The sequence below is a fragment of the Taeniopygia guttata genome, chromosome 28 (assembly GCF_048771995.1).
Source record: "Taeniopygia guttata chromosome 28, bTaeGut7.mat, whole genome shotgun sequence".
Classification (NCBI taxonomy): domain Eukaryota; kingdom Metazoa; phylum Chordata; class Aves; order Passeriformes; family Estrildidae; genus Taeniopygia; species Taeniopygia guttata.
The window spans coordinates 2,067,230-2,089,245 of NC_133053.1; the positions used below are offsets into that span (position 1 = coordinate 2,067,230).

General features: G+C 49.0%; 1 protein-coding gene and 1 long non-coding RNA gene across 3 annotated transcripts in view; one reads left to right on the forward strand and one right to left on the reverse strand.

The window, feature by feature from the left end:
- PTPRS (protein tyrosine phosphatase receptor type S) overlaps positions 1–22,016 on the reverse strand; it is a 133,076-nt gene that overhangs the window by 47,799 nt on the left and 63,261 nt on the right. Inside the window, exons 5-7 of one of the 2 annotated variants that reach the window (XM_072919461.1) lie at positions 21,529–21,717; positions 12,161–12,271; positions 9,726–9,737 (exon numbers count right to left, since the gene is read on the reverse strand). In XM_072919461.1, coding sequence (XP_072775562.1) covers positions 9,726–9,737; positions 12,161–12,271; positions 21,529–21,717 — 312 coding nt within the window. The remainder of the gene's footprint in view (positions 1–9,725; positions 9,738–12,160; positions 12,272–21,528; positions 21,718–22,016) is intronic. The other variant, XM_072919460.1, reaches the window with a different exon arrangement.
- On the forward strand, positions 6,151–6,753 carry LOC140680785 (uncharacterized). Its single transcript, XR_012052180.1, has 3 exons — positions 6,151–6,283; positions 6,325–6,428; positions 6,639–6,753. It is a non-coding gene; the product is annotated as an uncharacterized lncRNA (long non-coding RNA).

Below are 22,016 nucleotides of genomic sequence, written 5' to 3' on the forward strand. Positions count from 1 at the left end.
CCAGGGCTGCTGCAGACATGGGGTGGGGGCCCAGGAGAAGGTTTGGGATGGAGATGGAAACTTCTCAATGTTTTGCCTTGTTGGACCCAGAGAATTCAACAAAGAGAGAAGTATCACATCCCCAAATGCCAGACGCTCCACTTGAGAAGTGAAAAGTAAAAGGATAAACGAGGGAGGAGAGGGAATCCCCGGAGTGGGACAGAATTTGGTCGGTGTCTGCGTGTGAGAAGCGTCCAGGGGAACACAGCCCCCCTGGAGCAAGAGAGAGTGTGGAAAAGATGAGAAACTCTAATGAAATTTTTGTGGTTTTCGGGTATAGAAACCCTAACGAAGCCTCTTTAAGATCTGACACGGTTCCATCGATAGATGCAGCTCTCAGAGTCACAAACATCATGCAAAATAGGTAAAAAAGAGAGAGAGAGAAAGAGAGAAAGAGAGAGGAAAATGCAGAGAAATATAATTTCTGGGCGGCAGCAAATGCCCACATGGATACTGGATAGAAAGTGAGCGACAGAGAAAGGAAGGAAGACCAGGAGAAGGAGAACAAGAGGGGAAGGGAGAAAGAAGAGAGAGAGAGAGGGAGGGGAGGGGGAAACCCACTTTAATGCTGCATACTTTTTCTAGCTGATGTGACTCAATGTGGTGGCTCACATTGTCACATCTCAGCCCTGGCGGAATAATAAATAGAATAGAATTAATAAGAAAAACAAGGTAATGAAACTTTTAACGTTGAGAAAACAGTGACATGTTCTGTGCATCTCCTTAGCAGAGAGGTGGATGCAGCTTCCAGACCTTACACAGGAAGAACATGGACGCAAAGGGGAGGCTGTGGCTTCCTTGGCTCCATTTTCTGAGCTACCTGGGCTGGCTGGAGAGATGCTGGGTGCCCTTCTTTAGGGGGGAAAGGACAAAGGAGAATGTGTGTGGATCAGAGAAGGCCTAGGGAGGGGGCTGAGGGCAGGGTCTCCTCCGACAAGAAAGACAAAAGGATACAGGAACTGGGGAAAATGCAGGAACTGCAGCAGCTGGAGGCTAGCAGGGGTGCAAGACTCCTCCAGCTCCAGGGACAGCCATGCAGGAACTGCCACAGGCAGGGTGGGCGAGGGGCAGGAGGGTCCAGAGGGCTGAGAACATCCTGTTCCTGCTGCCTGTTCCCAGGTAACCTCTGCACAGCCTCTCCAAAGCTTGGTGGCTTTGCCTCATGCCAAAGCAAAGCAAAGGACAGCAGGACTGAGCCTGCCATTGTCCCTCCCAGTGCCTTCAGATGTCCCCTGGAACGGTCTTGGGGCTTGCTAGTATTTATCTTCCAGCTTTGTGGATCTTTTCCAAGGGGAAGGGCACTGCCAGGAGAGGCAGAAGCTGTTTGCTGTTTAGCGGGGCTTTGGCAAACAAAGGCCAACCCTGCAAGGTGACAAGAGACATTGTCACAGCAAGGTCTGCTCTCCCCATCAGGCTGTCAGACCCTTTTCTGTGAGAACCAGTAGCGAGGAACCAGCACTGGGAGGCAAGGAAGAGAAGACTTCCAGATTGGTGGCATTAGAAGCTCAGAGGTGGCAAAGGGGAATTCCTGCATGCACGGATTTGCAGAGAGAATGGGGGGCATGCCCTCAGCTGGGAGAAGGATGGGGATGTGGAGGGAGGGGCTGCAAGCTCACCTGGCCACTGACACTAGAAGATGATTTTCTACCTGCAGAAAGGTGTAAGGAGGGTACCACGGTGTTTGTTCCACCTCAGGCACTGGCTCAAAGGATCAGGAACGTGCTCCTTGCTCCCTCCTGCCCCTAGGGAGAACATTTAGCCCTAGCCAAGAGGGTGCATCCCTGTTTCCTACTCCATCCTGCTTCCAGAAGTACCACACTTCAGAAAATGGAGCCAGGTGGAAACCACACCTGTCACAGTCTGAGACAAGATGGAGAGAACTCGGAAAGAAACAAGTGGGGTCAACATGCAGACAGATCTGGGGTGGGATGACTCTTCTGAGGGGGGGCTGGTATGTGACCTTCCGGAGAGGGGAGGCAAGGTGGGAAAGGTGAGGAGGAATGGGGAGACACATCCGGACAAGATCCGGCCAGCAAACAGCATCAACAGCAACAAACAACGGCAGGTGGGATGCAAACACTGAGTTGTCATGGGAACAGAACAAGACAATTAATCCAAACCGAAGCTAATCGCAAAGAAATGAAACCCAACTGAAAAAGAAAGGGAAAAAAAATAAGAAAACAAAGAAAAGAAAAAGAACAAACCAGAATTTAATAACTGAAAAGCATCATCTGATGTAGGGCGGAGCGCTGAGAATCGGAGTCTGAAGGGAACCGACTGCTCCTGGCTGTGGTTTGGGGCAGGGGAGGAGAAATCCACTCACAAAACACAAGCTCAGGGGCTGCACAGAGCACGTTCCCAGAAAGCTGCAGAGCAGCCCTGCCCTCCTCCTGACAGCTCCCAGAGGTGCAGGTCAGCCCTGGGGTCTCAGGGATCCTTACTTTGGGCTGCTTTAGTGGCATTTGTCACCCTCCAAGGGAAGCACCAAGCACCCAGCACCTCTGGATGCCAGCCCTCAGCATCACCTGTTCCACAAGGAGGGAGAATTTGGAATAGGGTTGATAGGAGCCCAAAACAGGCAGCAGCACTTCCTTGGTGCATCCTGGTTTAAAAAAACCCCTAGACTCTCCTGTGTGCACAGATATACCAACATCCACACACTGTCTAGGATGGGAAAAGAACTCCAGTTAAATGTTGGGGACCTCAGAGAATCCCCTGGATACAGCCCTGTGATGGCTTAGGGCTGCAATAACCACAACAGGCACAGGGTTCATCTCTGGCTACCCAGAGCCACCAGGCAGCTGCTTATTTTAATTGCTGGAACATTTGCATCTGGCTGGAGAGAGGGAATTTGTCAAGCTGAGAATCTCTGGGTCAGCCTTTAGGTCAAGGCCCAGGAGGAGGAGAGTCGTGGTGGAAAGGAAGCTGGAAATGGAATCAAGACCAATTTCAGCTCTGGGTCCAGCTCCACAGCAGCTGAAGGAGAGGAATTTCACAAGAAAAAATTTGGGTGGAGAGATCCCTTCCATTTTGCCATCCAACACTTTCAAAGGATCGGGAAGAACAGAACTGCCCTCTCTGGAAAGGAAACATTGGGATGGGGCAGTCAGGCCTCTGCTTTATTGACACTTGCCTAATAACACTTTTCCCAGTTTGTGGTGCAAGAAGGACCTTCCCTGAGTTCCAGGGGTGTTTGGTTTCCAGGACAGCTTTGCCAGATCCCGCATGCGTACACGGACGTGCATGCTCCATGTGCAACAGCTCCCGACAGACACACACAAGCAGGCACACACAAACAGACATTGTCCATGGCCAAAAAACTCTCAGGAGCCTTTTTTCAAACAAGGATACAGCTTGTTATGGATAGAACCAAATTCCAGGACTAGAGCTGGATGTTTGGGGTGCAATAATTATTTCAATGCAGAGAAGCCATTTCAGAGGCACAGGGAAATTTCTTAAGTGCAGTTAGTTATGAGTCTGTTTAATTGTTGGATAAGCATTTCACACTGCAAATCTGCACCCCAAATTGTGCTTTTTTTCAGAAACAGAACAGATCCATAACTTTTCACACCCTTGGGAAGCCAATTGGTTTTGTTGCTGCTCACGGAGGCAGAGGTTGACCCAGTTTGTGTTCTGTGAGTGGCATTTTTGGCTTTTTTTGGTCCCAATCAGCACGGCTCAGGTTCCCCATCACCACTCGGGGTCCACAAGGTGAGAGGTGTTTTTGCAACATTTACAGACCTGATTGGAAGAGACACTGGGAGATCCAGTGGGTTGACTTTTGCAACACCAGAATCCATCCTTAAAATGTGTTTCCATGATGCTGCTAATGAGAGAAACCTGAGGACCAGCCAGTTTGTGCTGAGGAACACCACCAGCTGCTCTTTTAAAGCCCCTTCCAGATTCCCTCAGAGAGAAAAAATGTTGGAGGAGGAGCAAGGTGGGTAAAAGGAGAATGTCCTGGACAAGAACCTGTCACTTCAAACCCCGATTCACATTAAACCAACTCAAAGAGAAATGCATCTTATACCTTAAAGAAGAAATTAATCGGAAAAGAAAAGGAAACAAAAGAAAGTGAAGTGACTGGTTGAAAGCACCAAACAAAACCAAATGGTATTAAACATTTTGACACTCAGCAAGCTGCTGCTCCAAATGAGGTGAGAAGGCGGACATTATTGGCCATTTTGGGGAGACAGGAGTCATTCCGTCTTGCTCCAAAATGAGGAGGGGTAGGGGAAAGGGTGCCAAAATAATGTGCAGCCTCTAATTATTAGTGAAGCTTAGATTACACCTGTCCTCCCCTCCCAAATGTGGTCTGGCCCTGGCCCTGCGTGTCCGTGCAGCCGCCTCTGCCTCTCCCTCTCCCGTTCCAATTCCAGGCTCATTCCCCTGGGGTGAGACCTTTTGGGCTTTGGATTTCCGACCTCTGCCCCTCCACAGGATGAGAAGCTTCCCTCCTCCTGCCCACCTCCTTCCTCATTTCCTTCACAGTAAATAAAATAAATAGGTAAATAGGTAGATAAATAAAGAATGAGACCAAGGCTTGGATTTGGTCTGGAGGAAATCCATTACCTTCCCAATAATTGTTACTTTTCACTTAAAAAATCACATTAGCTGAGCGACAGGCTGGCTGAACATCTCTGGTCTTTTGCAATTCTTTTTTTTTTTTTTTTCTGTTGTTTTTTACAGGATTGAACAGAAAATAATCAGAATCCAATTGTTTTTCACGCAGCTCTGTAATTTTAAACACAGACTTGACTGTTTTAGTTTTTGTTATTTTAATTTGACAAGGTGTAATCTAATTTTTTCCCCTAAAACAAAGAGAACAGCAATGCAAAAGGTGTAAGAGACACAGGCAGGCAGAGATTTCGAGATCAGTACAGCACAGTGTTCCTGCAAAGTGCCCTCTATAGAGAGATAGTCATGTATATACATAGATATATACACAGTTTGGATTTTTTTTTTGGTTGGTTTTTTTTTTATGGGGGTGGCTTTTTGTATCCATTTCCATTTCCTGATACCCTTGAGAAATCCTTCTGCAGAAACACAGTGAAGTTTTTGTTTGCTTTGTTTGGTTTGGAACTAGAATTTCAGAGCTGAGGACACCCCAAACACGGACAGGGCGCTCCCCCACCCACAGAAGTGCTAAAATAATCCCTTAAAATCATCCCAGAACTCTCCATCCCTCAATTTTAGCACCTGGAAACTGGGGACTGCAGAGGCAGCTGTACAACCCAGTGGTGGTTCTGCCTCCCTCCTTCTCCATTAAAGAATTTATTATCAATCTAGTCTAAAAAGATATTAAAATTCCTACAGTTTAAAATACCAATGACTGTTTTGACCTTGTGGCTATTTGTTAAATCTATAGTGCATGTGGAATTATTTCCTTCAACCTCTAAATGGGATTGAAAGGGAAAAGTTCAGCAATGGTTCCACCTGGAACCAACTAACAGCTCTGGTCTGATGGTCAAATTACTCATATGCCAAACTTAACCCAGGCTACAGCCTAAATTATTGCTTAAATTAGTCACATTTTAATCTATTTTGAAGCTTTATTTCCTGAGGTGCTCAGCACACTATCCCTGCCCTTTCTGTGGGTTTTATTTTAATTGATTTCCACTAGTTCAGCTCTTACATGTTTTGCCCTGGCCTGGTTTCATCTTTGGTCTCTCAATGAGCTGAGGTTTTCCAGAGAGCCTTGGGAGTTCCTGGCAATGTTCTCAGCAGGGCCTGGGCTGCAGAACCTGGCCGGGGGTGACAAAGCTTGTGCTGATGGTGACAAGCAGCAAAGGCAGGCCCTGAGCTGCTTTAAATGCCTGCTGAGCCATTTACGGCTCCCTGGGCTGGAAAAGAGCAGAGCCAAAAGAAGCTGGAGCAGAGAGCAGAAAGGATTATCCCTGCAGCATCCCAACTGCTGCCTTTTGTACCTTCTGACACGGCCCCACTGTGTGAAAAAGGGGAAAATTCTTAATTCTGCTACATTCAACCACGACAACGTGTCCTGTACCAGCAGCAGCAGCTCTGGGGCATCTGAAGCACGGCTCTCACTGCTCATCCCTCCTTCCCTCTGGGCCGTGGAGGAGCACAGGGACACGAGGTCCTTCCACACAGGCCTCCATCCCAGCCAGCAGCTGCATTTTGGGATCAAACCACAGCAATCGAGGTGACCGCCTGCAGCTTCCCAAATGAAGAGGAGAGCTGCAGAGTGCTGCATTTCCAGGGGGCAAACCAGCTCTGGCCACAGGTCCTGGCTGAGGGACACAGGTCCTGGCTGAGGGGACACAGCTCCTGGCTGAGGGGACACAGGTCCAGGCTGAGGGGACAAAGCCCCTGGCTGAGGGACACAGGTCCTGGCTGAGGGGACACAGCTCCTGGCTGAGGGGACACAGGTCCAGGCTGAGGAGACAAAGCTCCTGGCTGAGGGGACAAAGCCCCTGGCTGAAGGGACAAAGCTCCTGGCTGAGGGGACACAGGTCCTGTCTGAGGGGACAAAGCTCCTGTCTGAGGGGACACAGGTCCTGTCTGAGGGGACACAGGTCTTGGCTGAGAGGACAAAGCCCCTGGCGGAGGGGACAAAGCTCCTGGCTGAGGGGACACAGGTCCTGGCTGAGGGGACACATGCCCTTGCTGGGGTAATGGTTGAGCCCCCCACATGGTCCCTGATCACAGACAAAAACACCACAGAGTGCCCTGGGCTGGAAAGGACCTCAAAGTGTCACCTCTGCCATGGGCAGGGACACCTTCCACTGTCCCATGCTGCTCCAAACTTTGTCCAACCTGGCCCTGGACACTTCCAGGGATCCAGGGGCAGCCTCTCAACACCACTATGGGCAGGCAGCTCTGCATTTGCAGGATTTTGAATCCATCCTTTCCTGCAATCGCTATGGGCCACAGGTTTGGTGGCACTTGTGTCCCTAGGGATACCGAGAAGCATCCAAGGAGACTTCTGAAAGCCAGGTGAGCTGCATGGCTCCCGTAAAAACCAGGATTCCCACCAAGGTACTGGCTTGCCCCTAGAACTGCATCCATCTTTTCACCAACCACAGGTGAACCCTGGACAGGTGGCTCAGCCTAAACTGCCACACACCTGGGCTGGTGGCAGAGATCACCTCACCTGCTTCTGACCTGCTTTTGTGGTCTCCAGAAAGAAGCTTCTGCCTCTGACCTTGGGTATCCCCTGTTAGCACTCTGTTATTTTGGAGCATGGCATGATCTGACCTGTAATAACACACGAGGCAAACCCTTCACCAATAATTTCAAGACCATGCCCATGGTTTGGGTTGGAAGGACCTTAAAGCCCATCCTGTCCTCACAGGACACCTTCCACTAGACCAGGTTGCTCAAAGACCGTAACAGCCTTTTCTAGGCAGGTATCAAATCTCCATTTCCTCACCCAGTGTCATTCCAGCCTTTCATGATTACATCCCATTTAGCTTTAGTTTATTGTTGTTGATATCATTATCATTACTTTTATTTTTATTGGCTCTTAAGGAAGAATTTAATCTTCAAGCCTTCTCAGATCACAAGAGATTCTTAGCAGCAGCAGTGCAGTTTGGCCATGTTAGAAATATTTTATAAAAGAGAAAATAAACAAATAAAAAATAATGGTGTATAAATCCCTTTTTAATTGCACCTAAATCCTGAAACTCAAACTCCTAGTCATGAAGGAAAATCCTGTAATTAGGAGTGATTATCACCTTTTAGTCCTAGGCAGGAGGGAGGTGGGATGGGAATACCTCATTTCAAATGCTATTCCTTTTTTTGTTGTTGTTGTTTTTAATAGAAAAAGCATTTTTTTCTTCATTTATTTAGATTTTTTTTTTTTGCCTTTAAAAAGAGCCTTGGGACTGAGGGATGTTTTTTGGCTATTGTTGGCATCCAAGTCAGAAGAGCCACAGCTGGTCTCTTCCCAGAGAATTATCAAGAGCGCAGCATTTGGGAGTGGTACCCTGGTACCTACAGGGAGGGAGGAGACTCAGAAGGGGAGGGGAGAATACCAGCACTGAGGGTCCGAGCACTGAAATCTCAGCATTTTAAGAAAAAAAGAGAAGGACAGACAGAGAGAAAGAGAGAGAGAGAGAAAGAGAGAGACAGATACTGTGTCAATACTGCACTGGATTTCTCAAAAATCACACAGCTTTAATACCTGTGCCCTAGGAAAGCCACTCCTTTGGTAGCTGATTGAGAGGTGAGGACTGGCGGGCAGAGGGGAAGGCATAGCCAGGGAAAGGGCTGGCATTCAGTTCTGCACAGGGGAAGCACCAAGCACCACTGGTACCACTGACACACTGCAAACCCCCTGTTCACTCTCCCATGTGCCTCACCCGCTCGGGATGCACACATGGGAGGCAACAGGAGCTTCTTGGGGATAAACAGGGAGATGAGAAGAGGGAAAAGAGGCTTTTTCAGCTCCAATGTCACTGGCCAGATTGCTGGTTGCTGTTTGCAATAGCTGCAGCTGCCAGATGTGCCCCAGCACAGCTGCAGTTCTCCTCCCACGCTCCTTTAGGAAGGAGGCTCTGCCTTCGCTGTGCCTGGCTGGGTTTTGAGGTGCCTGCACCAGGCAGCAATGGATAAATCCCAGGAAGGGAGCAGGGCAATGGGGAGAGGCAGAGCCAGGAGGCAGCTGCCCAGCTGCCCTTCCCTCCCAGCCCTCCCAGGACGAGGTGTCACCTCCTCCACGGGATTCTGCCAGGCTCTGCCTGGAGCTGGGCTCTGCCTTGCCACGGGCTCTCCACGCACTCGTGGGTGCTCCAGGAGAGAACAGCGTGGGATTTGGGATCAGCAGGGAGCTCTCTGTCAGTGCCACGCTGGGCTGACAGCCCCTGCTCCTGGTGTTCCTGGAGGGAACTGGGCAGTGAGCAGTGAGAGAGCTCCCATAGCTGGGGAAGCCCCCGGAGAGGGGTCAGGGCTTTGCTTTGCGTGCAGGAGGCGGAACAAGAGCCACACCTCACGAAATAAATAATCAATAACGTGATCCAAGGTCTGCACTAACTCTTGGAATGACCCCCTGGGTTCTCACCATCTTTTCCACTTCCCAGATCCCTCCCTCCCCCAAAACAAAGGCTTGTCCCAAATAGCAGGGCTTCCATGGACAGGCGTTAGAGCTGTGTGACTCCTTTCCTCCTGGAGGGATTGAGGAGTTCAGTTACCACCGGGTGGGCAGGAACACTGGCTTCTCACAATGCGTTTGGAATAAACTACAGCACAGCATAACCAATCATAACAGAAACAGGAAATCAAGAGAAAGCAAAAAACCCAACAGAACCAAAAAATTTGGAAAGTAAGAGTAAATCCACCTCAAAGAAACAAGAATTGTGTAACAAAAAGAAACGATACATATTTATATATTGAAAAAAATAATTCATAATTAATTTAAAAAGTGGCATGCAAAGAAGATTGTTACATTCTCCTATCATGCATCAGGCCCAATGTCCAAACGGCAAGGTAACCATGACGACAAAAAAGTGCAAGAACTCAGCAACATTACCAAAGGATGCATAGAGAGGCCCACAATGCAACTCAACTCATCTCCGTGAGACCCGGGAATGCGCGGGTCTCGCTCATCTTAAAGATTTCTTGCTTTTTCTCGTTTCATTTTTTAAATTTTTTTTTCATATTTTTTTTTCTCTTACGAATGTAAAAATGTGGGTAAAGAAAGTAAAAAAGAAAAAAACCACACCAACCTTCTCGTAGCTCTGAGGGATGTTAAGGGGGTTTGATGCGGAACACAATGACATGAGGAGAAGAGAAAAATAGGGGAAACACAGAGAGAGTAAAAAAAGGCCTTCTCAAGGCTGTCAGCTGCAAATTGATTGATTGTTTTTTTTTTCTCTTAACCAAAATAAAAAGAAAGGAAAAAAAAATGAAGATAGTAACGACCCTCTTTCCTGCCTTCCTAACGCTCCCCCTCCCATCCCTTTAAGCCCAACCGAGCTCCGCAGGGAGGCCGGGCTGGGAGCAATCCTAGCTCAGAATCAGCCCCCACTGGGGTGCTGAGCCCAGGCAGGATTCTCCCTCCCTGCAGTCCTTCTGCTCCTTGGAAAAAGGGAGCGGAGCAGCCCGGCCAGGCGCCACTCCCCAGCGCTCCCCCCAGCCCCACACCCAGCCCTGCTCACTCTGACTCCACCACGGGACTGAATAAGGAAAACAGAAATAATTAGAAGAAGGAAAAAGAAAAGCAAAAACCAAACCAAAGCATTTCCTTGCAATGTTCAAACTTACAACTCCTATCCCAGGTGGTCTATAGAGACAAGCATGTTATGGGAGAAACAAGTCAATTGGAAACACAAGAGTGCTCGGGACTCTTATAAAACAAAAAAAAAAAAACGGGAAGAAAAATGTGCATGAAATCTCCCTCCCACCAAAGCAAATCCATTTCAGAAATTTGTTACCTTTCCACGATATTAACACACAAGAAACAAGGAATTAAACAGCATGAAAAACACCCAAACCACAGGCCGAGCTGGGACACGCTGTGTTCTGCACTCTCTCGGCAGGTTAGTGCTGGTTTGCAGGCAGGCCCAGGTACACACGGGCTAACTGGGGGAGGAACAGGGCTATCACCTGCAGCCCTCTCATCCAGGTGTGGAGACAACACCCTGTTACAACCTTTGTCTCCTGGGTAGTTTCCGAGTGGCCAGAAAAGTAGAGGAAATTTATAAACAAAACAGTAATGAAAAATCCCCACATTTTTCCTGTTTCTTTTCTTTTTAGTTTTGTTTGTTTGTTTGTTTGGTTTTTTGTTGTTGTTTTTAAAGAACCCAAACCATTCCAGCTAAGCTGTCTGCAATGGATTCAGCCCTAATTAGTATTGGATCCAGACTGACACTCCCAAAAGTGGAGTTTCAGGGCCCAGGCGACAGGGCAAATCTCAAACGCAATTTTCCAGCTGGCCACAAAAGGCTATTTAAAAATTTAGCTTGGAAACATTAAATTATTAAAAGCCTTCTCTCCATGTGCATGTGATTTAGTGAGCGTGAGACACGAGAGAGAGAGAAAGAGAGAGAGAAAGGAGTGCACACAGGAGCATGGCTCTGCATTGGACTGCAGATTAACGTGAGTGTAGGTGGGAGGCGCCTCCTCTGTCAATGGGATGGAAATGGGAACAGTTTGCTGGGATGTAACTTTTCTTTTTTCCTCCCAATGGTATTTTTCTTTTTCTTTTTATTTATTAATTATTATTTTTTTTAATCGAGAAGGACCAGCCCTGCTCTCTCATGTTTTTTGCTGTGGAAAGATGTTAAACCGAAGCTACACACGAAATATTACAGGTCAGAGAGATCAAAATAACAGAAAGTGGAGAGGCTGTTGGCCCACGGGGTGGGAGAACATCGAGGGGACATCGAGCAGAAGCCAATCCCCTGTCATCTGTTCCCCTGCTGCAGGGTGAAGGGGCTGTCACTGAGGCAGGGATGGCTGCTGGTGTCCCCAGCTCTGTGCCCAGCGTTTGTGCCTAAGGAACCAGGGACAAATTACTGCTGGCAGTGGGAAAAGCAGCTGGGACTGAGGGCAGCAGTGCCAATGCTGAGGGCAGCAGTGCCAATGCATCCTCCTGCTGCAGTCTGGGGGGATCCAGGGACACAGAGGGGTCCTCCCCTCCTCTCACAGCAACAGTGGCAGAACTGAAACCCCCCCTTGCTTCCAGAGGGCCTGGGTCCTTTGGGATTAAGGGCCATTACGGCCTCTCTGCCCCTCTCCTTTGGGAGAAAGGGTAATTCTGGCCTCTCTGCCCCTCTCCTTTGGGAGAAAAGGGCAATTCTGGCCTCTCTGCCCCTCTCCTTTGGGAGAAAAGGCAATTCTGGCCTCTCTGCCCCTCTCCTTTGTGAGAAAGGGTAATTCCAGCTTCTCTGCCCCTCTCCTTTGGGAAAAAGGGCAATTCTGGCCTCTCTGCAGCCCAAGGGATTCCCTCCCCTGCGGGCTCTGCGGGCTGATTTTGGAGTGCGCTCTTTGGCTCACGCTTAACTCGGCCGTGGGCGAGCCAGCCCTGCTCTGGGGCCCCACAGCGATGTGGGGAGCAGTGGGGAGCAGTGGGGAACCCCCGAGCTCCAGGCAGCTCAGGAGGGGTGGGATGGGCCCGGGAGGAGGAGGCTGAGTGCCGCTGAGCCGCTGTGCTCCCTACCTCTCACGTAAAGGTTAGCGGGGGACGAGTAGCGCACCCCGGCGCTGTTGCTGGCCACGCACTCGTACTTGCCCTGGTCCGTCTCCTCGCTGCTCTCGATCTGCAGCCCACCTGTGAGGGGAGAAGAGATGGCAGCACAGACACATCGTCACGGCTCTGCTGGCTCTGCAGGCAGGGCAGCAGCCCTGGTTCTGTTGTTTCCATCCCACCCCCGGGTTCACGCACGCCGGGACAGGAGCACGGAGCCCCCACGGACACGCTGTGGCAGCACACGGTGAGAAAATTTAATCCCCCCTCTGTAGTCAGTGTTGCTCTTTGTCCTGAACTCATCAGCAAAGGCACCAAGTTTTTGTGGCTTCTGCAATGCAGGCGTTCTGCACCAGAACTCCCGAAATCAGCCTCAATAATCCATATTACAGTGATCCCCAGAAATCCATCAGCAGGCAGTTGACTTTCCCTTGCTCAATTTGAAGCAGTGACCATAAAAGTGAAAGGCTTTGTCACCCACTGCCTGGGGAATTTCTATCACTGCTGCCTTTGTTTTGTGCCCAGTACCTGCTCCTCAGGAAGCCTACAGGAGATAAGAGCCTCTGTGAAAAGCACCTTGCTGATAGTAAATATTCCCCAAGGAAAACTCTGTAAATACTGCACTGGAACTTCAAAATTGCCTGCATGGTTTACATCATCTGGGCCAAAAGGATTAAGGTTTTTCTTAAACTTGTATATTATTGCAGGCTACAAGAATATACCCAGAACCCAAACTAAAGATTCCTGTCAGCAAATATGCAGAGAGATGCAGCATGGAACTACATGGAAGAAAATTGCCTCATTTACCTCAGAAGGCTTCATCCCTGCAAAACTCCAGTTAAAATACATACTACATAAATAATTCAACAGGCTCTCAAATGTTTTATGTATTAGGAGTACATGATTATACTACAGATATGGACAGAGCTCACATGTGGTAAGACTCTTAACTCCCCTCTCTGGAAAAAAACCCACCTAAATATGAAAACCAAACAATTCCAGCTCAGTGTAATAGTATTGATAAAATCTTAAGTGAGAGGAGTGCAAATGAGATCATTGTTGGTTGCAGATACAGCCTTTTCAGGAAGGAAAAAGCAGTGTGTTCACAGAGGAGGACACAGAGCTCACGTTCCTCTGCGTGTGCGTGGGTGGGAACGATGCTGGTGGGGGGACGTGGGGCTGGGAGAGGATTTGGGACAGGGCTGGGGTGTGAGTGCAATTACCCACAGCATCCCCTGTGCCTGGGAGCTCCCCAAGGCAGAACAGAGGGAATTAAACCCCATAAAAGCCCCACCCAGGCCAGTAAACCAAGCAAAACCCATTCCAAAAGAATCTGCGGGTATTTCAGCACAACAGGAGTTAAAACCCAAACTGGCTGGAGCTTCCCACTGAGCACCCAGCTGAGCATATTTCATATGGAATTACAGCTCCAGCTCTGCTGTTGGCGAGCTCTACTTGGGTGGAAAGCTGCTGGTGAGTTTTCCCAGAAATTTCTGTTAATTTGGACAAATCTGTGGGTTGTTTCCATTGGTTCCAGATACATTTTCTGTGCTGCTCATGAGCAACACTGGTCTGAGCCTCAGTCCAGAGCAGGAAGGGAACCAAGGACTGCAGTGAGCAGCTTTCCCTGGGGAACAGGGACTCATCCCTCCCTCCCTGCCCACTCCTCATCCCTGCTGGTCAAGGCAATGGCAGAAGTGAGGCTGCAGAGAGGGTGAGGAGTGTTCAGCACTTGTCAGGAGCCAACAGATACGATGTGTGAAAACGTAAATCTCACCTACAGCACCTCCTGTTGCTTTTACAAGCAGAGAATTATGGAATTTTAAATGTGCCAACGGAGATAAAACCAAAGCAGGGTCTTCCAAGGGGTGCACACCAAATTCCCCCTGCCTTTCAGCTTGAGGTCAATCTTTGACTCCATTAAAGAGAGAGTGCAAAAGCTACTTACCATGGATCTTTCCTAGAGAAACCTAAGGGTAAGAGAGTGGGGAGAAGTGGAAAGAGGCTCTGGAGCCAAACAAATGAGTATGCTGAGTATGGTAAGTGCTGAAGATCTGCCTGAGCAAAGGACTGGAAAACTCATCACCATCAGCAGCTCGGGAGCACTTTGCACCAATCAAGAGGAAGTCCTAAGTATTTACCAAGCTTTGATAGCATTTAATGCTGGAGATAAACTTCAGTCCTTCATAGTCCTGGAGAGATTAGCTCTTAAAACTCTGCCATAAATCTGAGGCAGCGCAGCCGGAGACGTTATTAGAATAACAGTATCAGTATTACCAAGTGCACCCAGCAAACAAAAAAGGACATTAAAACCATAGATAAAATAAAGACAGGTATAAAAAAGAAATATCCAGAGGTGAAGCAGGACAAGAAAACGTAACAACAACATGAATCTGTATTGGGCACAGGGCAATGAAACGGGATCTGTGTGGAGAGAAGTGTTTGGAGAGTGGGTGAGTGAGTGAGCTGGGGTGTCTTACCTCGGATCGGTGTACCTTCTGCAAAGAAAACAAAGAAAATGAGTGAAATGACTGCAAAACCCCAAACACCTGCACTGCCCGTGGGAAAAGGACCTGAGTCAAGGAAGACAGTTCCCAGTAGGAAACTTCTTGGTGTATCTCAAATTACAGGACACTGAAGAGGGCTTGGGATACTTTAGTGGGGTGTCCTTTTCAGCAGCCCAATCCAGCTGACTGTTTGCAGAGCCTCCAGTGGCTCTTGGTTTCAAAAGGCTTGAGACTGGCTCCATTTTGTTGTAGGAATGTAAAGAAACCCCTCAGGCTCTCAGCTAACATCCCTGTTTGCTACTCACTGGACACATGGTGACCCTGCATTTACCTTCCCCACTCCTGGGGATGCCAGGGCTGTGTTAGCCCAGACAGGGACAGGGACACGTGGGCACCTTGCACACATTAAGCTGCAGGTTTGATCCCACCTCGGCTAGCAAATCCCCACCTCCAAACTTTAGCTGTTGGCACAGATGTGTGGGCTCAGTGCATGTCCTGCTCAAGAGCTCTGGCCATCCCTCAGGGCTCTGCACAGGGGCTGGGGCAGATCTGGGCACTGAAGAGGTGACAGGGCTACCTGGTACCTCCTGCAGTGGCTCTGGAGCCACCCTGATGCCAGCGAGGAGGGGCTGTGTGGAGAGAAGAGCCCTGCTACACTTGCCTGCTGGCTGCCTCTCCCTTGGGTTATTTTATTCCAAGCCCCTCCTGTTGTCTCTCAGTGCCCAGCCCCAGGCACAGCTCCCAGGTGGCAGGGAGTGACAGGCAGGGGTAAAACTCTGTCCCCCATCTGATCTCCTGGGGTTGCAACCAAACCATCTTCCTTTGAAAACACGGCAGGTCCTTTTGCTCACAGTGGCATTGAAAACTTAGCAAAGAAGGGGTTTTAGTTGGTGGGTTTTTACCCCCAATCCTGAGAACGGGGCAGATCCCGCAGTGCCAAGTTTTGCCTCTCCCCAGGGAGAGATGCACGAGTTCCTCTGCAATGGTGACACTGCTGCCACTCTGCAGCACTCCCAGCCAGGGCTGTAGAGCACCTTAAATGACAAATACCAGCCTCTCACCCTCTCCTCTCCCCTGAGGAGGAACAGCAGAGTTATGATCCTGCTTTACACACGGGGAAAACTGAGGTAGAGGTGAAGCAACTTGCCCAAGGTCATGGAGGGAAGACTGGCAGAGGCAAGAAAAGGAGTCAAAGCCTCCCCCGTGCCAATCTTCTGCCTTAATCACCAAAAACCCCTTCCCTCCTTATCCTTCAGCCCTGCTCATCCTTCTGCTGCGGTTCAATCCTCCATTCTCAGGATAGAAGGTAAAAATATACAGATACTAAGTAGAGTTTACCTTTATTTTTCAAAGGAGCTAAGGGAACAGAGGCATTATAGTGTTAGGGATTAGACTCTAGTTAGATTCAGCTTCTAGTTATGAGGTTAGGTTATTAGCTAGAGAAAAGTTAGCGTCTAGTTAGGGTTAGGAACTAGCTAAGGTTAATGAAGCAGGTTGTTAGCTCTCAGGACAAAGGTTGAAGAGACAGCGCTTGGAAGAGGTGGGGGAGCATGGACTTGGGCAGATCCCCACCCAGGAGGTGGCAGGAAGGTTTAAAAAGCAAGAGAGAGAGAGAGAGAAAGCAGCAAAGGTTATAGATCAATTCAGTGGAAATAAAAACAGCCTCTGATACATCCTTCTGTCTCAGAATTGGAGTGAAAATCTGCCATCTGTGGCACCAATATGGAACAAGGCTAACGGGAAGAGGGTAGAGAAGGGGAAGAGATCCCAGCATCACCCATGGCTCAAAAGCTTCTCTTGCCTTTGCTAAGCCTGGCAGTTTCCTGCAAAAGTTCACTCTAATTGACAGCAAAAACATGCTGGAAGTTAGAGCTGTGCAAGCCCAGACACAGCATCAGCATCACCTCTGTGTCACTGCAGGCTGTCACTCCCTGCTCCTCTGAGCACTGCCCCTGGAAAGGGGCTGCCAGCAGCTCTGGGGACAGCCTGGCCTGGGGACAGGGCTCTGGGAGAGCAGGCAGTGCCACCCTGGGCTCTGGGAGAGCAGGCAGTGCCACCCTGGGCTCTGGCAGAGCAGGCAATGCCATTCTGGGCTCCCCAGCTCTAACTCTGGCACACGGGGAGGGGCAGGACAGCTTTGGGATGATGCCCCACACCAGAATTTGAGTCCAATGAGCTCGAGCAGCACTTTGGGTGGGGCACAGACACAGATGGGAGATTTTCACTGTTGGAGTTTCACATCTAACCAGCTCCACGTTCAACACAGGAGGGTGCTGGGAGAGGATATGCACTGAATTAATTATTCTGAGGAACTCTGACAGGTCCTGGAGGGTTTGATATGGCTCATGGGGGTGCAGGAGAGGCAGTCAATACCTGGCTTGCCTGGTGTCCTATACAGGGCATGAGCATGTGCACGAGGCTGCCAGGGTCTAGGGCACAGGGAGGGCACCAGCTCTGCAGGAGGACTACAGGGGGAAGAGCTCACACTGCGTGCTGAGTTTTGGAGTGAAAAGCTGGTTTGGAGATGCTACGTGCAGACTTTTCTCACTGCCTTGCACAGCCTCCCTGGATCTCCAGATCTGCCTTATTTAGGGCAAATTTTGAGGCTGCCTGAGCCCAGATGGCCAGCCTGGGGTTTAAAGGCAGCTTAAAGGCCTTGCCTCTGGATTATAAAGGCCCAAGATGGTGCCAGGCAGAATCCCCAGTGCAGGTGTCCCCCTCTGCCACTGAGGATGGGGTCTGCTCTCCCACCACCCCTTCCCCTGCTTTCCACATGCCCGGCTGCCCACGGGGAAGAGGAGAGGAGGACAGCCACCATTGCCATGGCAATGCCAGAAAACACATCCCCACCTTCTGCCAGGCCACGTGTGGGAACATGTGTGTGTGCTGGGCTGCTCTCCCCAGGGCTGCAGCAGCTTCTGCTCCACACAAGCAGGCAACCACCGGGGTCTCTGCAGCTCTGCAAGGCTGATGCTGCCTGGCAGCTGCAGCCCCACATCCCTGAGACACAGGGGAGCAAAGGGGACTTGGCAGGGACAGGGACAGCAGCTCTGGGGCAGGTTTTGCCTTCCCAAGGCTGCAGAGGGGCTGGAGGGGGCTCTTCCCTTCCCTCAACCCATTCCCCTCAGCCTGTGATTTACAGCTTCAGTTTGGAAATGCTGCACCCCCTGTTCTCCCTCCTCCAAATGCCAATAACCCCGTTAGATGTGAAACTCCAAGACCTCCTGCAGGTGTGAACACAATTATCACAGTTCCAGGGTACAAGCTATTGTGTAATTGGGGAATTCCAGGACAACTGTTGCTAAGATACCAAAAAAAAAAGAAAAAATCTGTGCAATGTTAGGAGGTTCATATTTAGCTGTTATCTCTTTATACAGAAAAATTAATTAGAATTATTATTACTATTCTTTTTTTTTTTTTTTTGTAGCCTGCAATACCCCTGCAGAAATTAATTTAGAGGGCAGAACATCCCTACTGAAAGAGTTAGTAGAAGAAATGCAGAGCATGCCTCTCAAGAAGCTGTTACAAAGGAATTAGTTTAAAGGGCAAGGGTTACAAATCTGCACATTAGCAGGTTTGGGGTTTTTTGGTTTGATTTAAAACATTTTTTTAATTGAACAAACTTACCAAAAGTCTCTGAATGTTAAATAAAAAGTGAAAAAAAAAAAAAAAGAAAAGAAAAGCTTGTTATAGCCAGTTATTTAGAAAACAGAAGACACACACAAGACACAAAAGGTTTTAGTGTTTGAGTGCTGAGGAAGGTGGCTGGAGGCTGCCTTCCATGTCCCCCCTAGATGGCAGCTGAGCAGAGGACATTGGCTTTGCCTTCTGCTTTAAATGTCCCAAGATAAGCAGAAATATCCATTTTCCAAGGCCACTTAAACTCTTGTCCAAGCTGGATCTCTAAGGCTGAGATGTTCATGATGTCTAAGAGAAGCAGGAGCCCAGACAGAGCTTCTTCCCATTCTCCTCTGACTGACAACTGACCTTTGCACTCAGCCCAAGCCCCCAAGCATTAAAACATTTCCAACTGCTTGGAAATTTTATCTGGAGATGGAAAGGGGAAGCAGAAACATCCGCTAGAGAAAATCCACCGTGGTTAATGATGTATCACCCATGTCTTGATTAGAGTGAAGACCCACATTCCAAATGGGTTCCTGGGATGGTGGGAATATAATGACCATGCTCTCAGAGGTCTGTTTGTATTGACAGCCAAACATTCAGATTTAACACAAATGAGAACCAAACCTGATCCCACATATCTCTTTGTCTGACATTTCACTTATTCCTTTTAACGAGCTCATTTGTGTATTTGCCACTAACTCATAATCTATAAAAATTCAGTTCTTCACAGCCCCTGTCCTCCAGCAGCATGGCTGTGACCCTGATGGCTTCATGTCCAGGGGGAATCTGGGTGTCTGTCTGTCCTGCTGCTCCCTCAGGGAGCCACACACAGCTCAGTCCTCAGAGGGAGCAGCCACTAAATCCCAGACTGGTTTGGGTGGGAAGGAGCCTTAAAGCCCTTCCAATTCCAGTGGAAGGGACACCTTCCACTATCCCAGGGATATTCTCAGTTCAGTCAGAGAAATGAAGAATTATTTACATATTTCCCAACTGTTTCCCAGGCTTCTGCCTGGTTAGAAACTCTCCGCTTTCTCTCTGACTGAACTGAGAATATCCACACTGTCCAGCCTGGCCTTGGACACTTCCAGGGATCCAGGGACAGCCACATCTGCTCTGATGTGTGCCAGTGCCACCCTTCTGGCAGCAGAGTTTGTCTTCTGGAAAGATAAATATATTAAATTAAGATCTAAACTTAGCAGCCCAAGCAGGCCTCGCTTCACTCACACTCAAATCTGCCTCAGCCTCGACTCCTTTCCACAGACACAATGCATATTAACGACCCTAATGTTAATATTTTGCACTTCTGTAGGTCTTTCTTTGCAGAACATGCAAGGTTTGGAAGGCCATGAAAGCAGATGGAAGTTGGAGAACTGGGAAGTCCTGACTGCCCAAGGATCTGCACTCCCTGACATACAGGCAACAGGTTTGTGCCCTGAGGACTACAGGGATGCTTCAGGGTTTCACCAGTTTACTAATTTAAAGCAGCTGTAAATGAGATTAAATCTCAGCAGGTACCTTCTATTTATCAGAAGGGTCAAGGGTTCACTCTGAGGTTAATAAATTCACTGGAATAAAAAGGCAGCACTCAGGTGGCTTCAAGGAAAACACCAGATCAAACTGAGCTAAAGAGTAAAGGCATTCTAGCAAGATGATGAATGTATTAAAAATAATCTGCCTGTGCATTACTCACACTTCAGATCATGGTCACAGAGCATGATATAATTCTAGTTTACCTCTCATTATTTATGCTGAGTGATTTTCTTTATTTGCATTTGCCTCAGCTGTTATGATAAAACAGGGAGGTCAATCTCATCTGCGTTCCTGGGATTCAACAAGGCATTCTAATTCAACAAAGCAGTTTTAAGGATCTACTTGTAACTTTGCTTCACTGAACAAGGAGGCATTTATGCAGGTGTGTAAAAGCTACATTAAACTGGGGCTGTGCTGAAGCTTTTCCAGCAGTGGCCCACAGAACTTCGTGCAGAATCTTTGCCAAACTGAGCAACAGAAAAACCAGGTGTTTCCATGCCTTGCTGTGCAGATCCAGCAGGATGGAGTCAGAACTGATTTCTCCAGGGCCAGCAGAGATCTGGGCAGGAGCAGCTGGTTATCACTTTACTAGAGAACTTGTGAAAGGTCTAATATGAACAAATCAACTCCAGTTGCCTCACCAAAGCCTCTGCTTTCCCTCTGCCTACAACAATGCCTTTCTTTAGCCAAAGAATACTTAAAAATGAACCATGGACACCTTTCATCTAGGCTGGGTCAAAGCAGTCAGCCTCAGCAGTTTGTGAAAAGGATTATTTCTTGGGTTAGTTTTTGTTAAAAGGTAGAACTTGCAAAACTTGTTTCATTTTTGCAGCTATGAGTGAAAGTGTTTCATCAGTAGTACTCAAAAATAAGTCCACCTATGCCCTCCTTGCACACACTCTCACACAGAGAACTGGCAGATTTAACAAGTACAAAAACAGCTCCTGAAACGTGAATATTAAGAGATGTCACGTTGCCACACACACAAAACAGCAAACAGAAAACAAACAAGAGAGACAGATGGACAAGCAGATGGGGGAAGATGGAAAATTGACAAGAGCCATGGAGCTGGGGTACATCTGTTGGTGGAGATGGACTCCATGGGCAGAGGCACCGAGGGGTCACTCCGGAACGTTCCCAAGTTCTCTCCAGCGATGGCTGCAGGGACGTGATGCTGGGGACATCCTGCAAGAGCTGTTCTCCAACAGCAGCTCTGCTGTGTGCTGCTCACACCATGGTGTTTGACAGCAAGAGGCTACCTGAGCCGTGGACCCTACACCAGGTGTGTGTGGCCTAAAAAGCCGTGTCTGCCAGAGTGGTTCTTTCTTCCTTTGCCAGTTCTTGCTCTGAGGAACAAACTCCCAGCCCCATCCAGGCCCCCAGTTTCCCCTGAGCTCAAGAGCACCATGATCCAGGGAACTCATCTGGATGGGCACCAGCTTCCCTGTTGTCATTCCCTTCATGCCAAGTGGGCAGCAGAGAAGACCAGAAGGGCTTGAAGTGAAATCTCCAACCAAAAAAAAGAGAACTTGGCATAGAAACCAAAAAACTCAAAATGCCCCAACCCACAGCAGCGGGGCCAGCATCTATCAGCCCTCTCCTCTGCTTCAGGACCCTCTGAGCAATCTCCTCATGTCTGTATTTGCTCTTAACTCATCCAGTGTCAGCCCCAGAGCTTACCTGATCTCAGCTGTTTGATTCTGCCGTTGCTGGCGCTGGGGTCGACGGGCAGGAAATCCTTGAACCAGGTGATCTCGGGGTCGGGGTTCCCGCTGGCCGCACACAGCATCGTGGCCGTCCGCGTCCGCTCCACCACCTTCAGCTGCGGCCCCATGTCAATGTTGGGGAAGCCAGGGGGCAACTGGTCCTCTGAGGGGTGGAGAGCAAAGGGAAGGGCTCAACAGGTGCCAGGGATTAGTGGAACACCCCAAGGAAAGCATCAGGCCCTGCCCTGGAAGTGGAAGTTCAAACACTGAATGCTAACTTTGTCCTCCTGCAGAGCATCAGCATCTGCGTATCACTGTCTTGTATCTTAACCAGCTCTTTCCCACCACGTGCAATTTCCATTTCTAAGTGTTGGAATCTGGGGCTTCCCTCTGGCTGCCTTGGCAGGTCTGGGACCCTGGCAGGGGTCAGGAACCCCCCTGGACAGAGCCCCCAGAGACACT